Source organism: Musca domestica, unplaced genomic scaffold, assembly GCF_030504385.1.
Source record: "Musca domestica strain aabys unplaced genomic scaffold, Musca_domestica.polishedcontigs.V.1.1 25, whole genome shotgun sequence".
NCBI lineage: Eukaryota > Metazoa > Arthropoda > Insecta > Diptera > Muscidae > Musca > Musca domestica.
The window spans coordinates 1934587-1958607 of record NW_026712277.1 but is presented as its reverse complement, the minus strand read 5'-3'; the positions used below and the strand labels follow the sequence as shown (position 1 = coordinate 1958607).

Sequence of the window (24021 nt, the reverse complement as noted above, 5' to 3'; positions counted from 1 at the left end):
AATTTGGCAATTTTCAAAAAAAAAAAAACTTCCCTTAAAAATTCTGTTAAAATCTTAAAAATACCGATTGTAGCCGTTATTTTAGGGTCTATACGACGACATGGACCTGCATAGGTATTTTTTTTTTCATAAGCCATTACAATATTCAAATGCGAAACTTAGAAACCAAATCGGTGAATAATGTAGCTACAGTCATCAAAATACCGATTATCGGGAGGTACCGTTTTATGGGGGCTATACGAAGGCGTGGGCCTGCTGGTCCTTAAAAACTATTTTTTTTCTTGAAAAATCTTTTTCTTAAATCTATCTGTTGGTCCCTAAAAATAAATTTAAAAAAAAATCTACGACTATGTGGGTCCTTGAATTATATATATTTTTTAAAAGCCTCTGTTGGTCCTTGAAAAATATATATTTTTTAAAAATCTACGCCTCTGTTGGTCCTTAAAAATATATTTTTAAAAAATCTACGCCTATCTGGGTCCTTGAAAATATTTCTTTTTTAAAAAACTACGCTTCTGCTGGTCCTTGAAAATATATATTTTTAAAATCTACGCCTCTGTTGGTCCTTAAAAAAAAAATTGTTTAAAAATCTACACCTCGGTGGATCCTTGAAAAATATTTTTTTAAAAATCTAAGGCGTAGTCTATGAAAAAAATATATTTTTTTTGAAAGTCTACGCCTCCTTTGGTACTTGAAATTTTTTTTAAATTTACGCCTCTGTTTGGTAATTGGAAAATATTTTTTTAAAACCTACACCTCTGCTGGTTCTTGCAAAATATTTTTTTTAAAAACCTACGCTTTCTTCTTTCCTTGAAAAATATTTTTTTTTTTTGAATCTACGCTTCTGTTGTTTCTTGAAAAATATTTCTCTAAAAATCTATCGCTCTTTTGGTCCTTGAAAAATATTTTTTTTTTTTGAATCTACGCTTCCATTTTTTCTTGAAAAATATTTTTTTTAAATATACACCTATGTTGGTCCTTGAAATATATATATTTTAAAAAATCTACGACTCTGTTCATTCTTGAATATATTTTTTTAAATCTAACCCTTCTTTGGTCCTTGAAAAATATTTTTTTTTTAATCTACGCCTCTGTTGATTTTTGAAAAATATTTTTTGAAAAATCTACGCCTCTGTTGGTTCTTAAAAAATATTTTTTTTAAATCTATGCCTCTGTTGGTCGTTGAAAAATATATTTTATAAATTTTCGCCTCTGTTGGTCTTTAAAAAATAGTTTTAAATCGACGCCTCTTTCGGTCCTTAAAAAATATTTTTTATAAAATTTTAGCCTGTTGATTTATTAAAAAAATGTTTTATAAAAAATCCACGTCAGTTGATTTGTTAAAAAAATATTTTTTAAAAAATCCAGGTTTGGGTCGTATTTCAAAAAAAAAAAAAAATTAAAAAAATCTACGATTGGGTAGTCTTTAATTTTTTTTTTAAAAAAAATCCACGTCTGCTGATTTATTTAAAAAAACTTTTTTTTTAAAGTCCACGTCTGTTGGTTTATCGAAAAAATATTTTTTAAAAAATACACGCCTATTGATCTATTTAAAAAAATATTTTTTTAAAAAAATACACGCCTGTTGATTTATTGCAAAACATTTCATAAAAAAATCCACGTTAATTGATTTGTTAAAAAAATATTTTTTAAAAAATCCAGGTTTGGGTCGTCTTTGAAAAAATATTTTTAAAAAAAAATCTACGTTGGGGTAGTCCTTAAAAAAATTAAAAATCTACGTCTGCTGATTTATTTAAAAAGCGTTTTTTAAAAAGTCCACGTCTGTTGGTTTATCGAAAAAATATTTTTTAAAAAATCCACACCTATTGATTTATTAAAAAAATATTTTTTAAAAAGTCCATGCCTGTTGATTTATTAAAAAAATATTTTTTAAAAATCCGTGCCTGTTAATTTATTAAAAAAATATTTTTTAAAAAGTCCACGCCAGTTGAATCTTTGCCTTAGTTAGTCTGTTGATCCTTGAAAAATATTTTTTGTAAATATACACCTTTGTTGATCCTTAAAAAATATTTGTATAAAAATCTACGCCTCTCTTTGCTCCTTGAAAATATTTTTTTATAAATTTACGCCTCTGTTAATTCTTTAAAAATATTTTAAAAATAACAACACGTTTGGTCCTTCAAAAAAAAATAATCTCAAAAATCCCCGTCTGGCTGTAACTTATCCTTTAAAAATCCACATTGCAAAAAAAATATATTTTAAAAAACCCGAGTTTTAATGTCTTTCAAAAAAAAAAAATAAATAAATAAATAACTAAAAAAATAAAATAAATTAAAAAATATAAAATAAAAATAAATAAATTAATTAATAAAAAATATTTTATAAAAAAATTACTCAATTTTTAGTCCTTCTTAAAACACATTATTGCGATTATCAGTAAATTACATATAGATTTTTGTTAATTCCTACCATAACTTGTAGACTAAGATTATGTCCTGTAATTACATTAAAATGAAATCCTCCCCCATAAACCCCACTAAGCTTTAACTTTTACGATTTTTAAATAATTTCCTTTGATAACGATGATAATGCAGTCTCATAATGGAGTAGCATTTAAAGTAACTGTCAACATCATAGTCACAGTCAAGGTCATTAAACCGCCCACAATTTTTCGGAACAACAACAACAATGATAATGGCATTGCCAACATGCGAGTGGTACATTAGGGGGCGTTACGTTTGCAGAAAACATAGATTTTTTCGTTTTTTTTTTTTTTTGTATTTTTATTGTTGAGGTGAAAAACAGAGGCTAATGGCATTCGTATTATGCTCAAGAAGAAAAAAATTACAAAGAAATATAGACATTATGGGCCATTTAAAATCTAAGGACCAAAGCCACATTTAAAATATGTGTGGGAAAGAATATAATGTGGCTTAAATTCCAGCCAAACAACAACAAATATTAATATTTATAAAAAATAAATGAGTCTGCAATGCCTATGCAAAAGCTTCGTAATCTAGCCAAGTCATGAGGGAGATGACAATGAAATCTGAGGCTAGAAAAATTATTTTTAAGGACTTTTAAGGGGTATTTATTTCAGAAATCAAAAGAAAAAAACAAACAAAATAAATAAATAAATAAAAATAAATAAATAAATAAAAAATAAAAAACCAAAAAAATAAATAAATAAATAAAAAATTACAATGATATTGATACTGAATTCCTTACATTTCAATAAAATTTTTTTTTTTTTTTTTTGAAAATATTTTGAAAAAAAAGTACATTTAAATTTTTATACATATTTTTTTGTAATTTCTTTACAAATAATCCAAATATTATTTAAAAAAATATATTTTAAAATTATAAATATTGAAATGCCATTAAAAAATCGAGATAATAAATGAGACTGCAATGTCTATAAAAACGCCTAATATTCTAGCCACGTCATGATGGGGATGACAATGAAATATAAGGCAAAGAGAATGATTTTCAAGGAATTTTAAGGTTTCTTTTTTTTCAAATAAAGGGTGTAATGATTTTTAAGGATAATAAAGGGCCACTTTTTTTCAAAAAAAAAAAAAAATCAATTTCTTACATTTAAAAAAAAAATAAAAAAAACTGTTTTTGGGAAAAATTTAAAAATCTATTTTTTTAATAATTTTTTTTATAATTTCTTTTATCTTTTATATATAAAAAAATATCTATAAAAATTATAAATTATTTTAACTTCCCTAAAATTTTTAAAAATGTCATAAAAAATATATATTTTTTTTTTAATCTACGTCTCCTTTGGTCCTTAAAAGGTATTTTTTTAAAAAAAACTACGCTTCTGCTGGTCCATAAAAAAATATTTTCTTTTAAATCTACGCCTCAGTTGGTTCTTGAAAAATATTTTTTTGAAAAATCTACGCGCACTTTGGTCCTAGAAAAATATTTCTTTAAAAATCTAAGGTTGGTCTTTAAAAGAATTATTTTTTTAAAAACCTACGCCTCTGTTTGGTCCTTGAAAAAATATTTTTTTAAAAACCTACGCCTCTGTTGATTCTTGAAAAATATTTGTTTAAAAATCTACGCCTCTGTTGGACCTTGAAAAATATTTTTTTTAAATCTAAATAAAATCGGAATTTAATTTTTTTATTTTATATATTTTTGATTATTATTGTGAAGTCCCAGAATCAAGTCCCAAAAATTTCGGAGGTAATATTTTTAAACCCTCAGCCATATGGCTAGAGAGGGTATATATCTTAGGTATCTTTGGACAAAACCGGTTTCAGGACATTTAGAGTATATTTTTATACCCTCAGTCATATGGCTAGGGAGGGTATATATCATGGGTATCTTTGGATAAAACCTGTTTCAGGACATTTGAAGTCGATCCAGCGATGTCCGTCCGTCCTTCTGTGTGTCTTTCTGACTGGCTGTTGCACACGATAACTTTGGAAGGAAGTATCCGATGTTGTCCAAATTTGGTAAATCGGAATATTATTATCAAACTTAGATTGAATTCGGAGATGGGAGGAGTGGACCGATACTCCTTCTGGTAGCTCTCCCACAAAAGGTCACGATTTTCAAAAATTATTTTCCAGCAAAGAAAGAGAAGGGATGGACAATATCGGTCCACTCCATCAAGTACCTCTACAACCAAGGATCAGAATTTTTTAATAATTATAGCTCTTATAAAATGTGATGTAAGGCTCCAATTGTCCTCAAATTACACACATAACAATATTTTAATTAAACCTAGGTCTGGTGTGAAGATGGACTATATCGGTCCACTCTTTCGAGTACCTCCCCCACAAAATGTCAACATTTTCAAAGAAAATAATTTTCTGCACAGAAAGAGATAGGATTATCCGATTTTGCTCCAACTTTGCAAATCCTAATATTTGCGTCAGTGCTACGTCAGGTGCGAAAATGGAAAATATCGGTCCACTCCATCAAGTACCTTCTCCACAAAGGGTCAAAATTTTGAATAATTACAACTCTTATAAAATATGATGTAAGGATTCGATTGTCTTCAAATTTCACATATCCTAATATTTTTATTAACCCAAGGTCTGGTGTGAATATCGAATACATCGGTCCACTCCTTCTGGTACCTCCCCCACAAAATGTCGAAATTTTCAAAGAAAATAATTTTCTGCACAGAAAGAGAAACGATTATCCGATTTTGTTCCAACTTTGCAAATGCTGATATTTGCATCATTGCCAGGTCAGGTGTGAAAATGGACAATATCGGTCCACTCTATCAAGTATCTCCCCCACAAAGGGTCAAAATTTTGAATAATTACAACTCCTATAAAATGTGATGTATGTGTCCGATTGCCTTCAAATTTCACAAATCCCAATATTTTTATAAACCCAAGATCTGGTGTGAAGATGGACTATATCGGTCCAGTCCTTCTAATACCTCCCCCACAAAAGGTCGAAATTTTCAAAAAAAATATATTTTCTGCAGAGAAAGAGAAATGATTATCCGATTTTGCTCCAACTTTGCATATCCTAATATTTGCGTCAGTGCTACGACAGGTGTGAAAATGGAGAATATCGGTCCACTCTATCAAGTACCTCCCCCACAAAGGGTCAAAATTTTGAATAATTACAACTCTCATAAAATGTGTTGTAAGAATCCGATTGCCTTCAAATTTCACACATCCCACTATTTTTATAAACCCAAGATTTGGTGTTAAGATGAACTATATCGGTCCACTCCTTCTGGTACCTCTCCCACAAAGGGTCAAAATTTTGAATATTCATGAACCTCAGGAATCGCGAAATTAATATCCAATTCCATTCAGACTTGCTATATCTCAATATTTTCAGCAACACAAGATCTGCTGTGAATATGATGGAGATCGGACGATTCCTTCTGGTACCTCCCCCATAGAGGTTCCAAGTTTCGACTAACCAAAACAATTCTTAAAATTCAAAATAAGCATCCGATCCTCTTCATATTTCACACGTCCAATTATTTCTATTTACCTAAGGTCTGGTGTGAATATGAGATACATAGGACCACCCCTTCTGGTATTTCTCACACAAAGGGTCAAAATTTTGATTGACCAAAACGCTCAAAGAAACCGAAATAAGCATCGAACTCTTTTCAAATTTCACACACACAAACAATTTTGCTAACACAAGATTTACAAAATAAATACTTCAATATTCTTATTTTAAAATCTATGGGAATCCAAATAGTTTAAATTCATTGCATACTTTTAGGAACAAGAGTATTTTGTTTCTGTTGCATATTTTTTCCTGAGATAACAGGTCTCTTTAAAATGTAATAAATTACAATAAATTTATAGTTTTGCCAAGTTTTAGCAGATTAAAAAAAAAAAACAATTAAATCTTCGGATGACACAAAAATTATTACAACATTCCTACTTTTAAATTAGATAGAAATCCAAATAATTCAACTACATTGCATATTTTTAGGGGCAAGAGTTTTTTTTCTGTTGCGTATTTTTTCCAAGATATGAAGTCTCTTTTTAAAAATAAAATAAATTTATATTTTTATTAACAAAAAAACATGCTCACAATGAAAATTTATGATCGAAATTTAGCACTTGATTTTCAATACCCATTCAAAGAGATAAAATTTCATGTTCTCTTTTACAAAGTCCATAAAAAATCCCATAATATTTTATGAAGCATATTTATGGGTAAATTAATTTTCTCCATGCCATATTGCCTTTTTAAATCTTTTTTTTGCAATGAAAAATATTCTGAAAATTTATAGTTTCACACTAAACTACCTGCAAAACGGCAACTTAACAAACTGGCAATAAATTACGAAACTGCAGACGCATTTTACCTTTGGTAGCCAAAAAAAAAAACAAAAAAAACTTTGTAGACAATACCGGCATTAACATGGTCGCCTTCACTTTTCCATCGTCATCGTTAATTCATTGCAGAACTTGGCAGCGAGTCATAAAAACGGTATTGAGTTTAGTGCCAAAATAATTTATGACATTTGCAGAAAAGGCAGCCAAAAGCTTTCAATCGAATATTTAGAGGAAAAGAGAGAGAGAGAGAGAGAGAGAAAGAGTATCAGGTAAAATAATGCTTGAAAAAAAATCTTTAAAATCAATGAATCCTTGAAAAAATACCCCAACAAAATTCACATTTTGTGATCCTTGAAAAAAATCGCCTTAAAAATTCACATTTATTTCCCTGGAGGTTCTTTAAAAATATCCTAAAAAAATAATCCTTCAATTAATATCCTTCGAAAATCCACAATAATAAAGAGCGGGGTTTTCGAAAAATATCTTTTAAAAAATCACAACTATTTCCTGGTTCTTGGAAAATATGGCAAAAAAAGTTCTTAACATAATATCCTTTCAAAATTCGCAACAACTGTGGTTCTTAAAATTAATCACAATTATTTCCTTGGAGGTCCTCTCAAAATATCCTAAAAATAATTCTTAAAATAATATCCCTTTAAGCCCCACATTAATTCAAATAATATCCTTTTTAAAATTCACAATAATAAAGAGCGGGATTTTCGAAAAATATCCTTTAAAAAATCACAATTATTTCCTGGTCCTTGGAAAATATGGCAAAAAAACGTTCTTAAAATAATATCCTTTTAAAATTCACAATAAGTGTGGTCCTTAAAACCCACAATTATTTCCTTGGAGGTCCTCTCAAAATATCCTAAAAATAATTCTTAAAATAATATCCTTTTAAAACCCACGTTAATTGATCTTATGATCCTTGAATAATATCCTCTAAGAAATTTAAGAAAATTTTTTTCTTTGGATTTCTTTCAATAAATCACATTAGCATTTGAAATTATAGACCTGCTGATTTCAAAATTCACTGTAAAAGGCCATGTGGTCCTTGAAAAAACACCCTTGAAGAAAGTGGTTCTTCGGAAAATATTCTTTAAAAATTTTAAAATTATTTCCTTAGAATTCGTCTCAAAATATCCAAAAAAATAATTCTTTAAATAATATCCTTTTAAAATGCACAATAATTAATCTTAAGATCCTTGAAAAATATCCTTTAAGAAATTCAAAAATTTTTTGTTTGGGATTTCTTTAAAAAATGAAGCCTGGTGATCCTAACAAAAATATAATTGCCAAACTCACGGTAACAGCTTCGTGGTCCTTCATAAAATACCCTTGACCAATTCACAATTAATCCCCTGAAGGTCCCATAAAAATATCCTATGAAAATTATCCTTTAAAATAATATCCTTTTAAAATTTACGATAACTGACCAAGTTGTTCTTGGAAAAAATATACTTTAAACATTTGCAATTAGTTCCTCTCAAAATACCCTTAAAATATTTCCTCAAATAATATCCTTTTCAAAACCCATGATAATTATAAGTCTAATCCTTGAAAAATATCCTTTAAAAAATGCTCAATTTTTTCCTTAGGGATTTCTTTGAAAAAAAAAAATTGCGTAAAAATTTTAGACTACAGACCTGGTGATCCTAGTAAAAAATATCCATGAAGAATTCAAAATAATTTCTTTGCAGGTCCTTTAAAAATATCCTAAGAAAATAATCCTTGAAATAATATCCTTCAAAAATTCACAATAATTGACCTAGTGGTTCTTCAAACAAATATGCTTTAAAAAATTACAATTAGTTCCTAGGAAGTCTATTCCGAATATCCTAAAAATAATTCTTTAAATAATATGTTTTTAAAATCCAGAATAATTAATCTCATGATTTTTGAAAAATATCCTTTAAAAATTTATATTTTTTCTTTATTTGGGATTTTTTAAAAAAAAATCCGTCAAAATTTAAGACTAAAAATCTGGTGATCCTAGTAAAAATATCATTTCAAAATTCACGGTAACAGGCTTTGGGGTCCTTTATAAAATATCCTTTATGAATTCACAATTAATCCCTAAAGGCCCCTTAAAAATATCCTAGGAAAATAATCCTTAAAAATAATATCCCTTTAAAATTTACGATAACTGACCAAGTGGTTCTTTGAAAAATATTATTTAAAAATTTGCAATTAGTTCCTTGGAGGTCCTCTCAAAATATCCAAAAAATAATTCTTTAAATAATATCCTTTTAAAATCCACGATAATTAATCTTAAGACCCTTGAAAAATATCCTTTACAAAATTTACAATTTTAGTGTTTGGGATTTCTTTGAGGAAAAAATTGCGTAAAAATTTTAGACTACAGACCTGGTGATCTTAGTAAAAAATATCCATGAAGAATTCAAAATAATTTCCTTGGAGGTCCTTTAAAAATATCCTAAGAAAATAATCCTTGAAATAATATCCTTCAAAAATTCACGATGATTGACCTAGTGGTTCTTCAAACAAATACGCTTTAAAAAAATACAATTAGTTCATTGGAGGTCTTCTCCGAATATCCTAAAAATAATTCTTTAAATAATATCCTTTTAAAACCCACAATAATTAATCTCATGATCCTTGAAAAATATCCTTTAAAAATTTATAATTTTTCTTTGTTTGGGATTTCTTTAAAAAAATTACATCAACATTTAAGACTAAAAACCTGGTAATCCTAGTAAAAATATCATTTTAAAATTCACGGTAACAGGCTTTGCGGTCCTTGAAAAAATACCATTGAAGAATTCACAATTATTTCCCTGGAGGTCCTTTAAAAATGTCCTAATTTTTTTTTGAAATAATATCCTCTTAAAATTCGCCGTATTTGACCTAGTGGTTATTCAAACAAATACGCTTTAAAAAATTACAATTAGTTCCTAGTAAGTCTTTTCCGAATATCCTAACAATAATTCTTTAAATAATATCCTTTTAAAATCCACGATAATTAATCTTAATATCCTTGAAAAATATATTTTAAAAAATTTATAATTTTAGTGTTTGGGATTTCTTAAAAAAAAACCTAAAAATTAAAGACTATAGACCTGGTGATCCTAGTAAAAATATCATTTCAAAATTCACGGTAACAGGCCTTGGAGTCCTTGAAAAAATTTCCTTGAAGAATTCAAAATTATTTACCTTTCAAAATATCCTAAAAAAATAATCCTTGAAATATTATCCCTTTAAAATTTACGTTATTTGACCAAGGGATTCTTAAAAAATATGCTTTTACAATTAAAAATTAGTTAATTGATTGTCCTCTCAAAATATCTCGAAAAATTATCCTTTAAAAATGCACTATAATTGACCAAATGCCAACCAGAAAAATATCCTTCAAAAAATTCACAATTATTACACATAGAGTCGTCTAAAAATATCCTAAAAAATAATCCCAAAAAAGTCCTTTGAATATCCACGATTATTAAAATTGTGGCCCTTGGAAAATTTATTTTTTTTAATATTTTTGCTAAATAATTGAAAAGCATCGTATTATTTTAACACCAAAAAATATAGCATACTTTTGGGTATAATTTTAATATTCAAATTTAAATTAAATATTGATATTTTTAATATTTTCTTAATTGAAAAAAAAAAAAAAACTATTGTAACTAGAGCTTGATTCTAGTTTTATACAAAAGAAAAATAAAAAAAAATAAATATAACAAGTTTGGCAACAATTACTTTCAAAATATAACAAAACATGCCGTAGTAGCTATAATTGGTTCTTTTTAAAACAATTAGTTAAAACTACACTAAGCATACTTTTAGGCAAATGAAAACTTTAATGCAACATTTCTATAATATCGTTTCAATTAAATAATCAAAAGCCTTATGAAATTCTAATGCCTGATATGTGCGAGCTGAAAATTTGAGGGGGCAATATTTTTCCCAGAAAATTGAAAATAATAATAATTTTGGCAATATTTTGAAGTATGAGAAGCCAGATGCTAGGGATAAAAATAGTATTTCTTAATTTTAAATAAATATTAGCAGCAAGATTTTAAGACCAAAATATTTTTATTTTTTAAAAATTTAATTATATTGTGAAACATTTAATCACACAATATAATTAAATTTATAAAAACAAAAAAATATTTTCAGTTATCCTTTGCTCCGAAAAGAAGCATACTTTTAGGCTAGTACAAATGCTACATTTAAATTAGGAACAAAAACTCAACATAATAATATAAGACATTTAATATTTATAAAACAAAAATGTTTCTGTGTGCGTAGTTTATCATCTACAAAAAAAAAAAAAAAAAAAACGAAAAAAAAAATAAATAAATACAAATTTGAATTTAATAACAAAATAAAAACAATTAAAGCACCATTGAACAGATTTCTTGGCAATTTGAAGAGCATACTTTTAGGAGAAAATAATTGTCTTTCAATTGAAATTTAAAACAATATAGGTATATTCAAAAAAAAAAAAAATATTTTAATTAAATATACAAAAAAAAAAACAATACAAAAAAAATATTTTTTCAATAAATGTGTGTGTGGAGAACTAATAATGGATAAAAATAAAATAATTCACAAATATTTAATTTAATTAAATAAAAAATGTGAGACGAATATGTAAATAACGAATCAAACAAAAATAAATAAATAAATGAATGAAGGATTTGGCGATTGAACTAACGAATGAATTAATGAATAAATAAATAAAAATAAATAATAAAAATAAATACAATTAAAATAATAAATACGTGAATTAACAAGCAAATAATATAATTCAATAACAGTTAAAAGGTATCTGTCGGTCTCGGTATACCCTCAGTCAATGTTCGTTTATTTAAATATATTTTGACTTTTATGATGATTATTCAAATTGTTGACCCTTTATGGAGTAGGTTTCGAAGGTATGAGCCAATATTGGCCATTTCGTGTCGGACCTAAATAAATATGATGTAAATATTGCGACTTGCCAGGTAAAAATTCCTACTATCTGGTATGGAGTTATGTGGGTCTGTACGGAAACGTGGTCCTCTAGAGCCAAATATCCGCCAGATATTTGACGGTAGAGGACCAATGTTTGAGCTATGATACGGTACAACAAGCCGAAGTTTTCTCCGGGACAACGTTTCAAAGCTCCTGCGGAACAATGAGCCGAAGCCCCTTTATATAATAATTACTTGACACTCAACTTAATGAGAGCCAGTTCAAATGGTTCTCAGCTAAAGGATTCTGTTAGTCGGAGGACAGAAAAGGATTTTGGAATTAACTCCCTATCCTTTGTCAAGTCCTAAGCATGACTTTCTCATTGTAACCCCAAATGACTGACATGGTCAAGTAAATGAGAATTATTTGGCTTCTACGATAAACGGCATTTTGCCGAAAGCTGAATTGTCCGTTTCCCAGCCGACAAATAATGGAGTGGTTATTTAACGCTATTTTGATTAAAATAATTAAAATTTAAAAAAAGTATATATATTATATTTATAAAAAAATATTTATAAAAAATAAAAAGGAAGACATAACTATAAAATCGAAAGTAAAAAAAAAAAATAAAAAAATATATAAAAAATAAAATGTAAATAATAAAAAAAAAAAAACTATGAAAGGAAGTGGCAAAAAATAATAAAAAAAAAATATTTATAGCAAAATATAACATGTTATATTTATAAAAAAAAAACATTTATAAAAAATAAAAAAAATGTAAAAAATAAAATATAAATAATAAAAAAAATATGAAAAGAAGTGGCAAAAAATAATAAAAAAATATTTATAACAAAATATTTATAAAAAATAAAAATGAAGAAATAACTATAAAATCGAAATTGAAAAAAAAATAAAAAAATATAAAAAATAAAACATAAATAATAAAAAAAAAATATGAAAGGAAGTGGCAAAAAATAATAAAAAATATTAATGAAAATATATTTATTATATTTATAAAAAAAATAAAAATATAACTATAAAATAACTATAAAATCGAAATTAAAAAAATAAACTCTAAAAAAAAATAAAAATTAAATATAAATAATAAAAAAATATAAAAGGAAGTGGCAAAAAATAATAAAAAAATATTTATAACAAAATATAAATATTATATTTATAAAAAAAAAATATTTATAAAAAATAAAAATGAAGAAATAACTATAAAATCGAAATTGAAAAAAATGTAAAAAATGTAAAAAATAAAATATAAATACTAAAAAAATATTTATAACAAAATATATATTATATTTATAAAAAAATATTTATAAAAAATAAAAAGGAAAAAATAACTATAAAAGCGAAATTAAAAAAAAATAAACTCTAAAAAAATTAAAAATTAAATATAAATAAAAAAAAAAATATGAAAGGAAGTGGCAAAAAATAATAAAAAAATATTTATAACAAAATACATTTATATTAAATTTATTAAAATTTTATTAAAAATATTTATAAAAAATAAAAATGAAAAAATAACTATAAAATCGAAATTGAAAAAAATAAAAAAATGTAAAAAGTAAAATATAAGTACTAAAAAAATATTTATTACAAAATATAAATATTATATATAATTATAATAAAAAAATATTTATTAAAATAAAAATATAAAAACGAAATTGACAAAAAATGTAAACAATAAAATATAAATAATAAAAAAATTATGAAAGGAAATGGCAAAAAATAATTAAAAAAATATTTTTTAAAAACGAAAATGAAGAAATAACTATAAAATCGAAATTAAAAAAAAATAAACTCTTAAAAAAAATTTAAAAATTAAAAATAAATAATAAAAAAATTGAAAGGGAGTGGCCAAAAATTATTAAATATTCTTTGAAAAATTAATAAAATTAATTTTTAGTCATAATTAATCAAAATTGAAAAAAAAAAACTTAAAAAAATGTAAAAAATGAAATATAAATAATAAAAAATATGAAAGGAAGTGGCGAAAAATAATAGAAAAAATTATTAAAAAATATATATTTTATATTTATAAAAAAACATATTTATAAAAAATAAAAAGGAAGAAATAACTATAAAATCGAAATTAAAAAAATAAACTCTAAAAAATTAAAAATTCAATATAAATAGTATAACAAGCAAGCCAAACACTGTTCTATTAATAGACACAGGCACGGTCGACGAAGGGGTTTTTGTTGTAACAGACAAAACAAACTTACATGGTTATGTTACTTCGTTCAGGTTGAACGAAAGCATAACAAGTGGAGAAAGATGTAAATGTTTATAAGTGCGGTTGTAAGATGTAGAAGATTTTCCAAAATAATTTTAGTTTTATGTAATTCTTTTGTTCCTCTTCTATTGAGCTTACGATCTCGTCACTTGGGTAAAAAAATGTTTTTTTGTCATAGAAGTTATTTTTTAAATAACTTCTGGGGAGAATATCCCAGACAAGAAACAAGGGAACTGATGAGGATTGGTGGCTCTTTCCGAAACCTAGGTATTCCCTGCCTTACCCCCTGGTAAACATTACCATCGTTCTCCACTCATAAACAAACGTTGTTTTTATAAAAACAACAATAATGGGATTTTGCCTGACGATTTTGCAACAACAAAATATTATATTTACAAAAAAATATTTATTAAAAATAAAAAGGAAGAAATAACTATAAAATCGAAATTTAAAAAAAAATAAACTGTAAAAAAATTAAAAAATAAAATTAAAATTAAAAATTAATTAAAAATTAATAAATAATAAAAAATATGAAGGAAAGTGGCAAAAAGAATATATATATATATATATATATATATATATATATATATATATATATATTATATATATATATATATATATATATATATATATATATATATATATATATATAATATATATATATATATATATATATATATATATATATATATATACTTTTTGCCACTTTCTTTCATATTTTTTTATTATTTATATTATTTTTTTAATTTTTTTAGAGTTTATTTTTTTTTTACTTTCGATTTTATAGTTATTTCTTCCAAAAAATTTAAAAATTAAATATAAATAATAAAAAAATATGAAAGGGAGTGGCAAAAAATTATAAAATTTTCTTTGAAAAATTAATTATTTTTATTCATAATTAAGGCAATATTAAATAAATATCGTATAATATCTGAATCATAAATTAAAAAATAATTGTTACTTAAAAAATAAAAAATTTATAAATTATAAAAAAAATTAAAAAAATATTTTTTTCACTACACTAATACACAATAAACGAAGGAAATAACTAAAATTAAAAAATAAAAAAATAAACCGTAAAAAATTAAAAAAAAAATATATAAATAATAAAAAAATATGAAGGGAAGTGGCAAAAAATTATAAAATTGTCTTTGAAAAATTAATATTTTTAAATGAAAATTAAGGCAATATTAAACAAATATCGTATAATTTCTGACCCATAAATTGAAAAAATAAGTTGTGACATAAAAAATAAAAAAATATATAAATAATTACAAAAATTAAAAAAAAAAAATTAAACTATTATTAATTAAATTAATATTTTTAATTGATAATTATGGCAATATTAAATAAAAATCGTATAATATCTGAGCTATAAATTGAAAAATAAATAACATAAAAATAATAAAAAAAAAATAAACTAAAATTAATTAATTTAATATTTTTAATTGATAATAAGGCAATTTTAAATATATAAAATATAATATCTGAGCCATAAATTGAAAAAAAAGTTGTCACTTAAAAAATAAATAACATAAAAATAATTAAAAAAATTAAAAAAAAAATAAAAAAATTAAACTAAAATTAATTAAATTAATATTTTTAATTGATAATTAAGGCAATATTAAATAATATAATTAATCGTATAATATCTGAATCATAAATTGAAAAATAAATTGTTACTTAAAAAATAAAAAAATATATAAATAATTACAAAATAAAAAAAAGAAAAAAAAAATAAAAATAATTTTTTTGAACTGAAACGGAAAATTATTAAATTTCTTTAAAAATTAATTTTCCCAAAATTATTTAATCACCAATTAAGGCAGTAAATAACAAAATCATCAGCATGACCAAGAAAAAGAAAACCGTAAAATGAGTGGTTTTGAGAAAATTCAACCAAAGACAAAAATCATAACCAAAATTAAATGAGAAAATAAAAATCAAAAAAATACGAAAAATATATAAATATTGGATTTCGAATTCTGAAATGAAATGAAATAACAAAATAATAACCAAAACAACAACAAAAAATATCAAATCAACAAATGTACAACTTGATTACGCACCGAAAACATATCCTCTAAGGCGGCATTCATAGTTTTCCCCAACCCATCCAAAGGAAAAAAATAACAAAAAATAAAAAAAATACCAAACAACCACAATTTGCGGAAAACAATAACCGAAATCAAAAATAAGACTCATTCACGTAGCCAATTCCCACAAAAAAAAAAATCTGGTCCCAAGGCACCCCAGAATTGAGAATAAATTTGAGGAAGAAAAAACACAACAAAAATCCATGGGAAAAAGTATACCAACCATTTTTGCATTTTGATTTCCCTGCCACCCACCAATTTCTCCCACCCTCTCTCTTTCTCTCTCCTCTGCCTTGGGAAAAATGTTACATTTTTACACGAGCATGGATATGAAAATGTTAACTATTTTATTGGCCATAATAATATTTGCACGGAGAAGCCATGGCAAAGATGTGGCAACACTGGAGGAAGCTGGTTCAGTGAATGGCAGCATTACAGCCATGGGTGGTGAGGGCTTGCTGCTGGAGGTGGTGGGTGACATTGACGAGGCCAACAAATTTGTGGAAGACAATTCCAATGTCTTTAAGGAAGCACAAAATATGGATATGGAATTTGATGGCAATGCTCAAGGCAACAAAAACAACAACAACCATGAGCAGGGAAGACAGCAGCAGCTGCCAGAGGCGAAGAATGTTCAGGACAAAATTCTAGAAAGAGAAACTCTAGCTGACTATGAGGGGGATGACGGAGATGATGAGGCTTCCTTTCCAACACCTGAGGCTGCCAGATATAACAACAACAACGAAGACGAAGGCAAACATTTACTACAATTTGTTAACAACAACAATGACAAGGTGTACAACAACAACAACGATGGGAGACATTATTACCAACATCATTACCAACACAAAGAACAAAAGTGTCAACAACATCATCATCAGCAGCATCGGCACCAACACCAACAAACACCCCATCATTATCGACACCCTCACCCACAACATACGGTGCATACTTTTAGGCGCCAACACAAAGAAGACTTTCAACGCTCACCTCAAACAGATTTGGATACTTTAGAACGTCACAAACAGCATTGGCGGCATCGGAGCCGGGGTAGTGGTAGGGGGCCAAAAAGCCACAGACAAAAGACGTCTAATGAGAAATCGGCGATGAAAGGCAAAAACCGAAAATTAAAAAATTCAATAACCAATTCTGAGCAACAACAAAAACAGCAGAAACAATCACAAAGCACAACAAAGAAAACTCAAGGAGACTTGGAGCTGTTCAATGACTTCGAGGATTTTAATTATCAAAACGATGATGAAAGTTTCATGGCAAAGTGGAACAATGGCGAATCGAATCTTGAAGATTCCTTTACCCCCCTACCCCTTAGCACAATATATCCCTACATAATGGATATCTCCTCTCCTCTGCCCGAAGATTTCTTTTTCGACAATGGCGAGAGTATTTTTCCACATCCCAGCAATCAACAGCCTCAAGATTATTTTGCGGCCTCACCACGTTCGGGTAGGCATCGGGGCCGGCAAAATCATCATCACCATGCCCACCATACCCATCACAGCTATCCTACGAATCACTTTTCTTCCTCCATCCCCTTGGCGGGAAGTAGTAAAAAATTCCGTTCCCTACCGGAAACCGAAGAGGACTTCCAAATGCCAGGCTATGGCACGGGCATGATGTTGGCCCATCCCCATTGGCCCATAAAACGTGAGGCCATCGTGGAGGGTGATGTCATTCTTGGTGGCCTGATGATGGTCCACTCGCGTGAGGATAATCTCATGTGTGGTCCCATAATGCCACAGGGTGGCATTCAGGCACTGGAGGCAATGCTCTACACCATCGATCGCATCAATGAGCGGGGCCTGTTGCCGAACATTACTTTGGGTGCCCACATTTTGGATGATTGTGACAAGGATTCGTATGGCCTGGAAATGGCTGTGGATTTTATAAAGGGTAAGTAGGGGGAATTTGAAGGGAAACAAGGAAGGGGGGAATGCAATAATGGGAGAAGTAAAAAAATTAATGAAAAATATAAATTAATTTTAAAATTAAAAAAAAATAAAATATTTCATTTTTTCAAAAAAAAAAATCGTGTAAAATCCATAAATTAAAAAAAAATAATAATTAAAATTAGCACATTGTTTTAAATAAATGTTAATTTCCTAAAAAAATATTTTTTAAAAATTAACGTCTGTTTCAGTTCTTAAAAAATATTAATTTACAAATCCACGTCTGTTTTAGTCGTTAAGAAATATTTTTTTTAAATCCACGTTTACCTCAGTTCTTAAAAAATATTTTTTTAAATCCACGCCTTTAGTGGTTCTTCAGAAAAATATTCTTTAAAAAATCCATGTCTATTTCAGTTCTTAAAGAAATATTTTTTTTAAATCCACGCCTTTGTTGGTTCTTCAGAAATATTTTTTTTTTTAAATTCTTATTAAAATCTTCAGAAAAATATTTTTTTTTTAATCCACGCCTTTGTTGGTTTTTCAGAAAAAATTCTTTAAAAAATCCACGTCTGTTTCAGTCCTTGAAAAAATATTATTTTTAAAAATCCACGTCTGTTTCAGTCCTTGAAAAAATATTTTTTTAAAAATCCTCGTTTGTTTCAGTACTTGAAAAAAATATTTTTTTAAAAATCCTCGTCCGTTTCAGTCCTTGGAAAAATATTTTTTAAAAATCCTCATCTGTTTCAGTTATTGAAAAAATATTTTTTTTTTCAAAATCTACCTCTGTTTCAGTTCTTAATGTTTTTTTTAATTTTCCTCTGTTACAGTCCTTGAAAAAATATTTTTAAAAAATTCACGTCGTTAAAAATCCACGTATGTGTCAGTCCTTGAAAAAATATTTTTAAAAAATTCACGTCGTTAAAAATCCACGTATGTGTCAGTCCTTGAAAAAATATTTTTTTAAAAACCCACATATGTGTCAGTCCTTGAAAAAATATTTTTTTAAAAACCCACGCCTGCTTAGGTCCTTGAAAAAAAAGTTAAAAAATCCACGCCTACTTTGGTCCTTGAAAAAAAAAATTTAAAAAAATCCACGCCTATTTTGGTCCTTGAAAAAATATTTTTAAAAAATCCACGCCTATTTTGGTCTTTGAATATATATTTTTTAAAAAATCCACGCCTGTTGTGGTCTTTGAATATATTTTTTTTAAAAAATCCACGCCTGTTTAGGTCCTCGACAATTATTTTTTAAAAAATCCACGCCTGTTTGGTCCTTGAAAAAATATATTTAAAAAAATCCACACCCGTTTTGGTCATTGAAAAAAAATATATTTTAAAAAATCCCCACCTGTTTTGGTCCTTGAAAAAATATATTTAAAAAAATCCACGCCTATGATGGTCATGAAAAAAATATTTTTTAAAAAATATACGCCTGTTTTGGTCCATGAAAAAAATATTTTTTAAAAAATATACGCCTGTTTTGGTCCATGAAAAAAATATTTTTTAAAAAATATACGCCTGTTTTGGTCCATGAAAAAAATATCTTTTAACAAACCACGTGTGTACCAGTCCCTTAAAAACTATATTTTTAAAAATCCACGTCTGTTTTAGTCATTAAAATATATTTTTTTAAAAATCTTTGCCTGTTGTGGTCCTTGAATAAATATTTTTTTTTTAAATCCACGCCTGGTTAGGCCCTAGAAAATATAAATTTTTTAAAAATCCACGCCTGTTTAGTTCCTAGAATATATATATTTTTAAAAATCTCTGCCTGTTTTGGTCCTTGAATAAATATTTTTTTAAAAATCAACGCCTGTTTAGTTCCTAGAATATATATATTTTTAAAAATCTCTGCCTGTTTTGGTCCTTGAATAAATATTTTTTTAAAAATCAACGCCTGTTTAGGTCCTTGAAAAATATTTTTTAAAAAATCCACGCCAGTTATGGTCCTTGAAAAAATATATTTTAAAAAATCCACGCCTGTTTTGGTCCTTGAAAAAATATATTTTAAAAAATCCACGCCTGTTTTGGTCCTTGAAAAAATATATTTTAAAAAATCCACGCCTGTTTTGGTCCTTGAAAAAATATATTTTAAAAAATCCACGCCTGTTTTGGTCCTTGAAAAAATATATTTAAAAAATCCACGCCTGTTTTGGTCCTTGAAAAAATATATTTTAAAAAATCCACGCCTGTTTTGGTCCTTGAAAAAATATATTTTAAAAAATCCACGCCTGTTTTGGTCCTTGAAAAAATATATTTTAAAAAATCCACGCCTGTTTTGGTCCTTGAAAAAATATATTTTAAAAAATCCACGCCTGTTTTGGTCCTTGAAAAAATATATTTTAAAAAATCCACGCCTGTTTTGGTCCTTGAAAAAATATATTTTAAAAAATCCACGCCTGTTTTGGTCCTTGAAAAAATATATTTTAAAAAATCCACGCCTGTTTTGGTCCATGGAAAAAATATTCTTTAAAAAATCCACGCCTCTGTTGGTCCATGGAAAAAATATTCTTTAAAAAATCCACGCCTCTGTTGGTCCATGGAAAAAATATTCTTTAAAAAATCCACGCCTCTGTTGGTCCATGGAAAAAATATTCTTTAAAAAATCCACGCCTCTGTTGGTCCATGGAAAAAATATTCTTTAAAAAATCCACGCCTCTGTTGGTCCATGGAAAAAATATTCTTTAAAAAATCCACGCCTCTGTTGGTCCATGGAAAAAATATTCTTTAAAAAATCCACGCCTCTGTTGGTCCATGGAAAAAATATTCTTTAAAAAATCCACGCCTCTGTTGGTCCATGGAAAAAATATTCTTTAAAAAATCCACGCCTCTGTTGGTCCATGGAAAAAATATTCTTTAAAAAATCCACGCCTCTGTTGGTCCATGGAAAAAATATTCTTTAAAAAATCCACGCCTCTGTTGGTCCATGGAAAAAATATTCTTTAAAAAATCCACGCCTCTGTTGGTCCATGGAAAAAATATTCTTTAAAAAATCCACGCCTCTGTTGGTCCATGGAAAAAATATTCTTTAAAAAATCCACGCCTCTGTTGGTCCATGGAAAAAATATTCTTTAAAAAATCCACGCCTCTGTTGGTCCATGGAAAAAATATTCTTTAAAAAATCCACGCCTCTGTTGGTCCATGGAAAAAATATTCTTTAAAAAATCCACGCCTCTGTTGGTCCATGGAAAAAATATTCTTTAAAAAATCCACGCCTCTGTTGGTCCATGGAAAAAATATTCTTTAAAAAATCCACGCCTCTGTTGGTCCATGGAAAAAATATTCTTTAAAAAATCCACGCCTCTGTTGGTCCATGGAAAAAATATTCTTTAAAAAATCCACGCCTCTGTTGGTCCATGGAAAAAATATTCTTTAAAAAATCCACGCCTCTGTTGGTCCATGGAAAAAATATTCTTTAAAAAATCCACGCCTCTGTTGGTCCATGGAAAAAATATTCTTTAAAAAATCCACGCCTCTGTTGGTCCATGGAAAAAATATTCTTTAAAAAATCCACGCCTCTGTTGGTCCATGGAAAAAATATTCTTTAAAAAATCCACGCCTCTGTTGGTCCATGGAAAAAATATTCTTTAAAAAATCCACGCCTCTGTTGGTCCATGGAAAAAATATTCTTTAAAAAATCCACGCCTCTGTTGGTCCATGGAAAAAATATTCTTTAAAAAATCCACGCCTCTGTTGGTCCATGGAAAAAATATTCTTTAAAAAATCCACGCCTCTGTTGGTCCATGGAAAAAATATTCTTTAAAAAATCCACGCCTCTGTTGGTCCATGGAAAAAATATTCTTTAAAAAATCCACGCCTCTGTTGGTCCATGGAAAAAATATTCTTTAAAAAATCCACGCCTCTGTTGGTCCATGGAAAAAATATTCTTTAAAAAATCCACGCCTCTGTTGGTCCATGGAAAAAATATTCTTTAAAAAATCCACGCCTCTGTTGGTCCATGGAAAAAATATTCTTTAAAAAATCCACGCCTCTGTTGGTCCATGGAAAAAATATTCTTTAAAAAATCCACGCCTCTGTTGGTCCATGGAAAAAATATTCTTTAAAAAATCCACGCCTCTGTTGGTCCATGGAAAAAATATTCTTTAAAAAATCCACGCCTCTGTTGGTCCATGGAAAAAATATTCTTTAAAAAATCCACGCCTCTGTTGGTCCATGGAAAAAATATTCTTTAAAAAATCCACGCCTCTGTTGGTCCATGGAAAAAATATTCTTTAAAAAATCCACGCCTCTGTTGGTCCATGGAAAAAATATTCTTTAAAAAATCCACGCCTCTGTTGGTCCATGGAAAAAATATTCTTTAAAAAATCCACGCCTCTGTTAGTCCATGGAAAAAATATTCTTTAAAAAATCCACGCCTCTGTTGGTCCATGGAAAAAATATTCTTTAAAAAATCCACGCCTCTGTTGGTCCATGGAAAAAATATTCTTTAAAAAATCCACGCCTCTGTTGGTCCATGGAAAAAATATTCTTTAAAAAATCCACACCTCTGTTGGTCCATGGAAAAAATATTCTTTAAAAAATCCACGCCTCTGTTGGTCCATGGAAAAAATATTCTTTAAAAAATCCACGCCTCTGTTGGTCCATGGAAAAAATATTCTTTAAAAAATCCACACCTCTGTTGGTCCATGAAAAAAATATTCTTTAAAAAATCCACGCCTCTGTTGGTCCATGAAAAAAATATTCTTTAAAAAATCCACGCCTCTGTTGGTCCACGGAAAAAATATTCTTTAAAAAATCCACGCCTCTGTTGGTCCATGGAAAAAAATATTCTTTAAAAAATCCACGCCTCTGTTGGTCCATGGAAAAAATATTCTTTAAAAAATCCACGCCTCTGTTGGTCCATGAAAAAAATATTCTTTAAAAAATCCACGCCTCTGGTGGTCCATGGAAAAAATATTCTTAAAAAACTCAACGTCTATTTTTGTGGGTTGGATGTCTTTGGAAAAATATTCTTCCAATGTCTCTGGTGGTTATTTAAAAATAAAAATTTCATTTTTTGTAATAAATTAATACCAAGTCTCTGAAATAAATTATGCCTATCATATTAATGCCCCTCCCCAGCCAGCCAATAACATTAGTCAAATTAAATGCACAATTTGACTTACAGTCAAAGTGTCACTTAGTTTGCCTAGCAAATGACTGTCGCTCCCCAGAGTGTTGCGGCTAGAGCATATGGTTTTGTTTAAAAGCTTTAGCATAAATCAATGACACACATCAAGCGGAATATTAACCACGGCCGCCTACCACCATCATCTTCGTCATCATCATTAGCGGGGGCTTTTTAATTGCCTTCACTCGGGCAGATAATTCAGGCATTCGTTCATTCGGTCAGGTCCCCTGACAAATGGCGAGGCAAGGCAAAAAAAAAAAAAATAAAATATTAAAAATTTATTTAAATGCCAGCAGATGCCAGCAAATCTCCCCTGCCCCTCAAATCAAGTGTTTTACTTAAATAATACATAGATATATATATTTTTTTTCCCATTTATAAAATACAGTTTTCCATTTCCCATATTTTTTTGCTGTTCCCGCAGCTCATTCTCAATCCACAATCTGTGAACACAGCTTGTGCCTGAGACCCGCCGATAGATGTTCGTTCCATTGAAAAAGAATTTATTAAATTATATGGCAAATTGTTTCGATTCCATGCACAATCTCTGGGCGCCATATGCTCCTAACAGCGCTCAGGCAATAGACGACATTGTAATGGCCATACGTGTGCTGGTGGGTGTGCGTGAGTGTGTGTGTGTGTGAGAGAGTGTGCCATTTTTCTCTCATCTCATCATCAACGCCTCAGTTACAGACCCAGTTCAATTTATTTTTCTATTTTGCCAATTTTAAACGTTGCTTTGTTGGCCTTTGTCTATATCATCAACTTCCTACTTCTCCTACTATTTCCCCTCTCTCTCCCTCTCTCCCTCTCTTGCCATTGCTTCGCTCCAGTGACTGCAGCCTGAACGAGTTCTGTGCCAGATAATAAGTTTATGATTGCTTTGGGAATAAGTACCACGTAATTTAGGAAGATGTGTTAGATGAGATGCGAAGAGCTGAGCTGAGAGTGGCTCTGAGCCAGCTGCAAGAGT

General features: G+C 28.0%; 1 protein-coding gene across 1 annotated transcript in view; it reads left to right on the top strand.

Annotated features, from left to right (window-relative positions):
* Nucleotides 1-15810: 15810 nt before the first annotated feature.
* The window catches only part of LOC101895209 (metabotropic glutamate receptor 2), a 96036-nt gene continuing 87825 nt past the window's right edge, over nt 15811-24021 (top strand). Inside the window, exon 1 of the mRNA XM_020037518.2 lies at nt 15811-17921. Within this exon, the coding sequence (XP_019893077.2) occupies nt 16313-17921 (1609 nt within the window). The 5' untranslated portion in view covers nt 15811-16312. The remainder of the gene's footprint in view (nt 17922-24021) is intronic.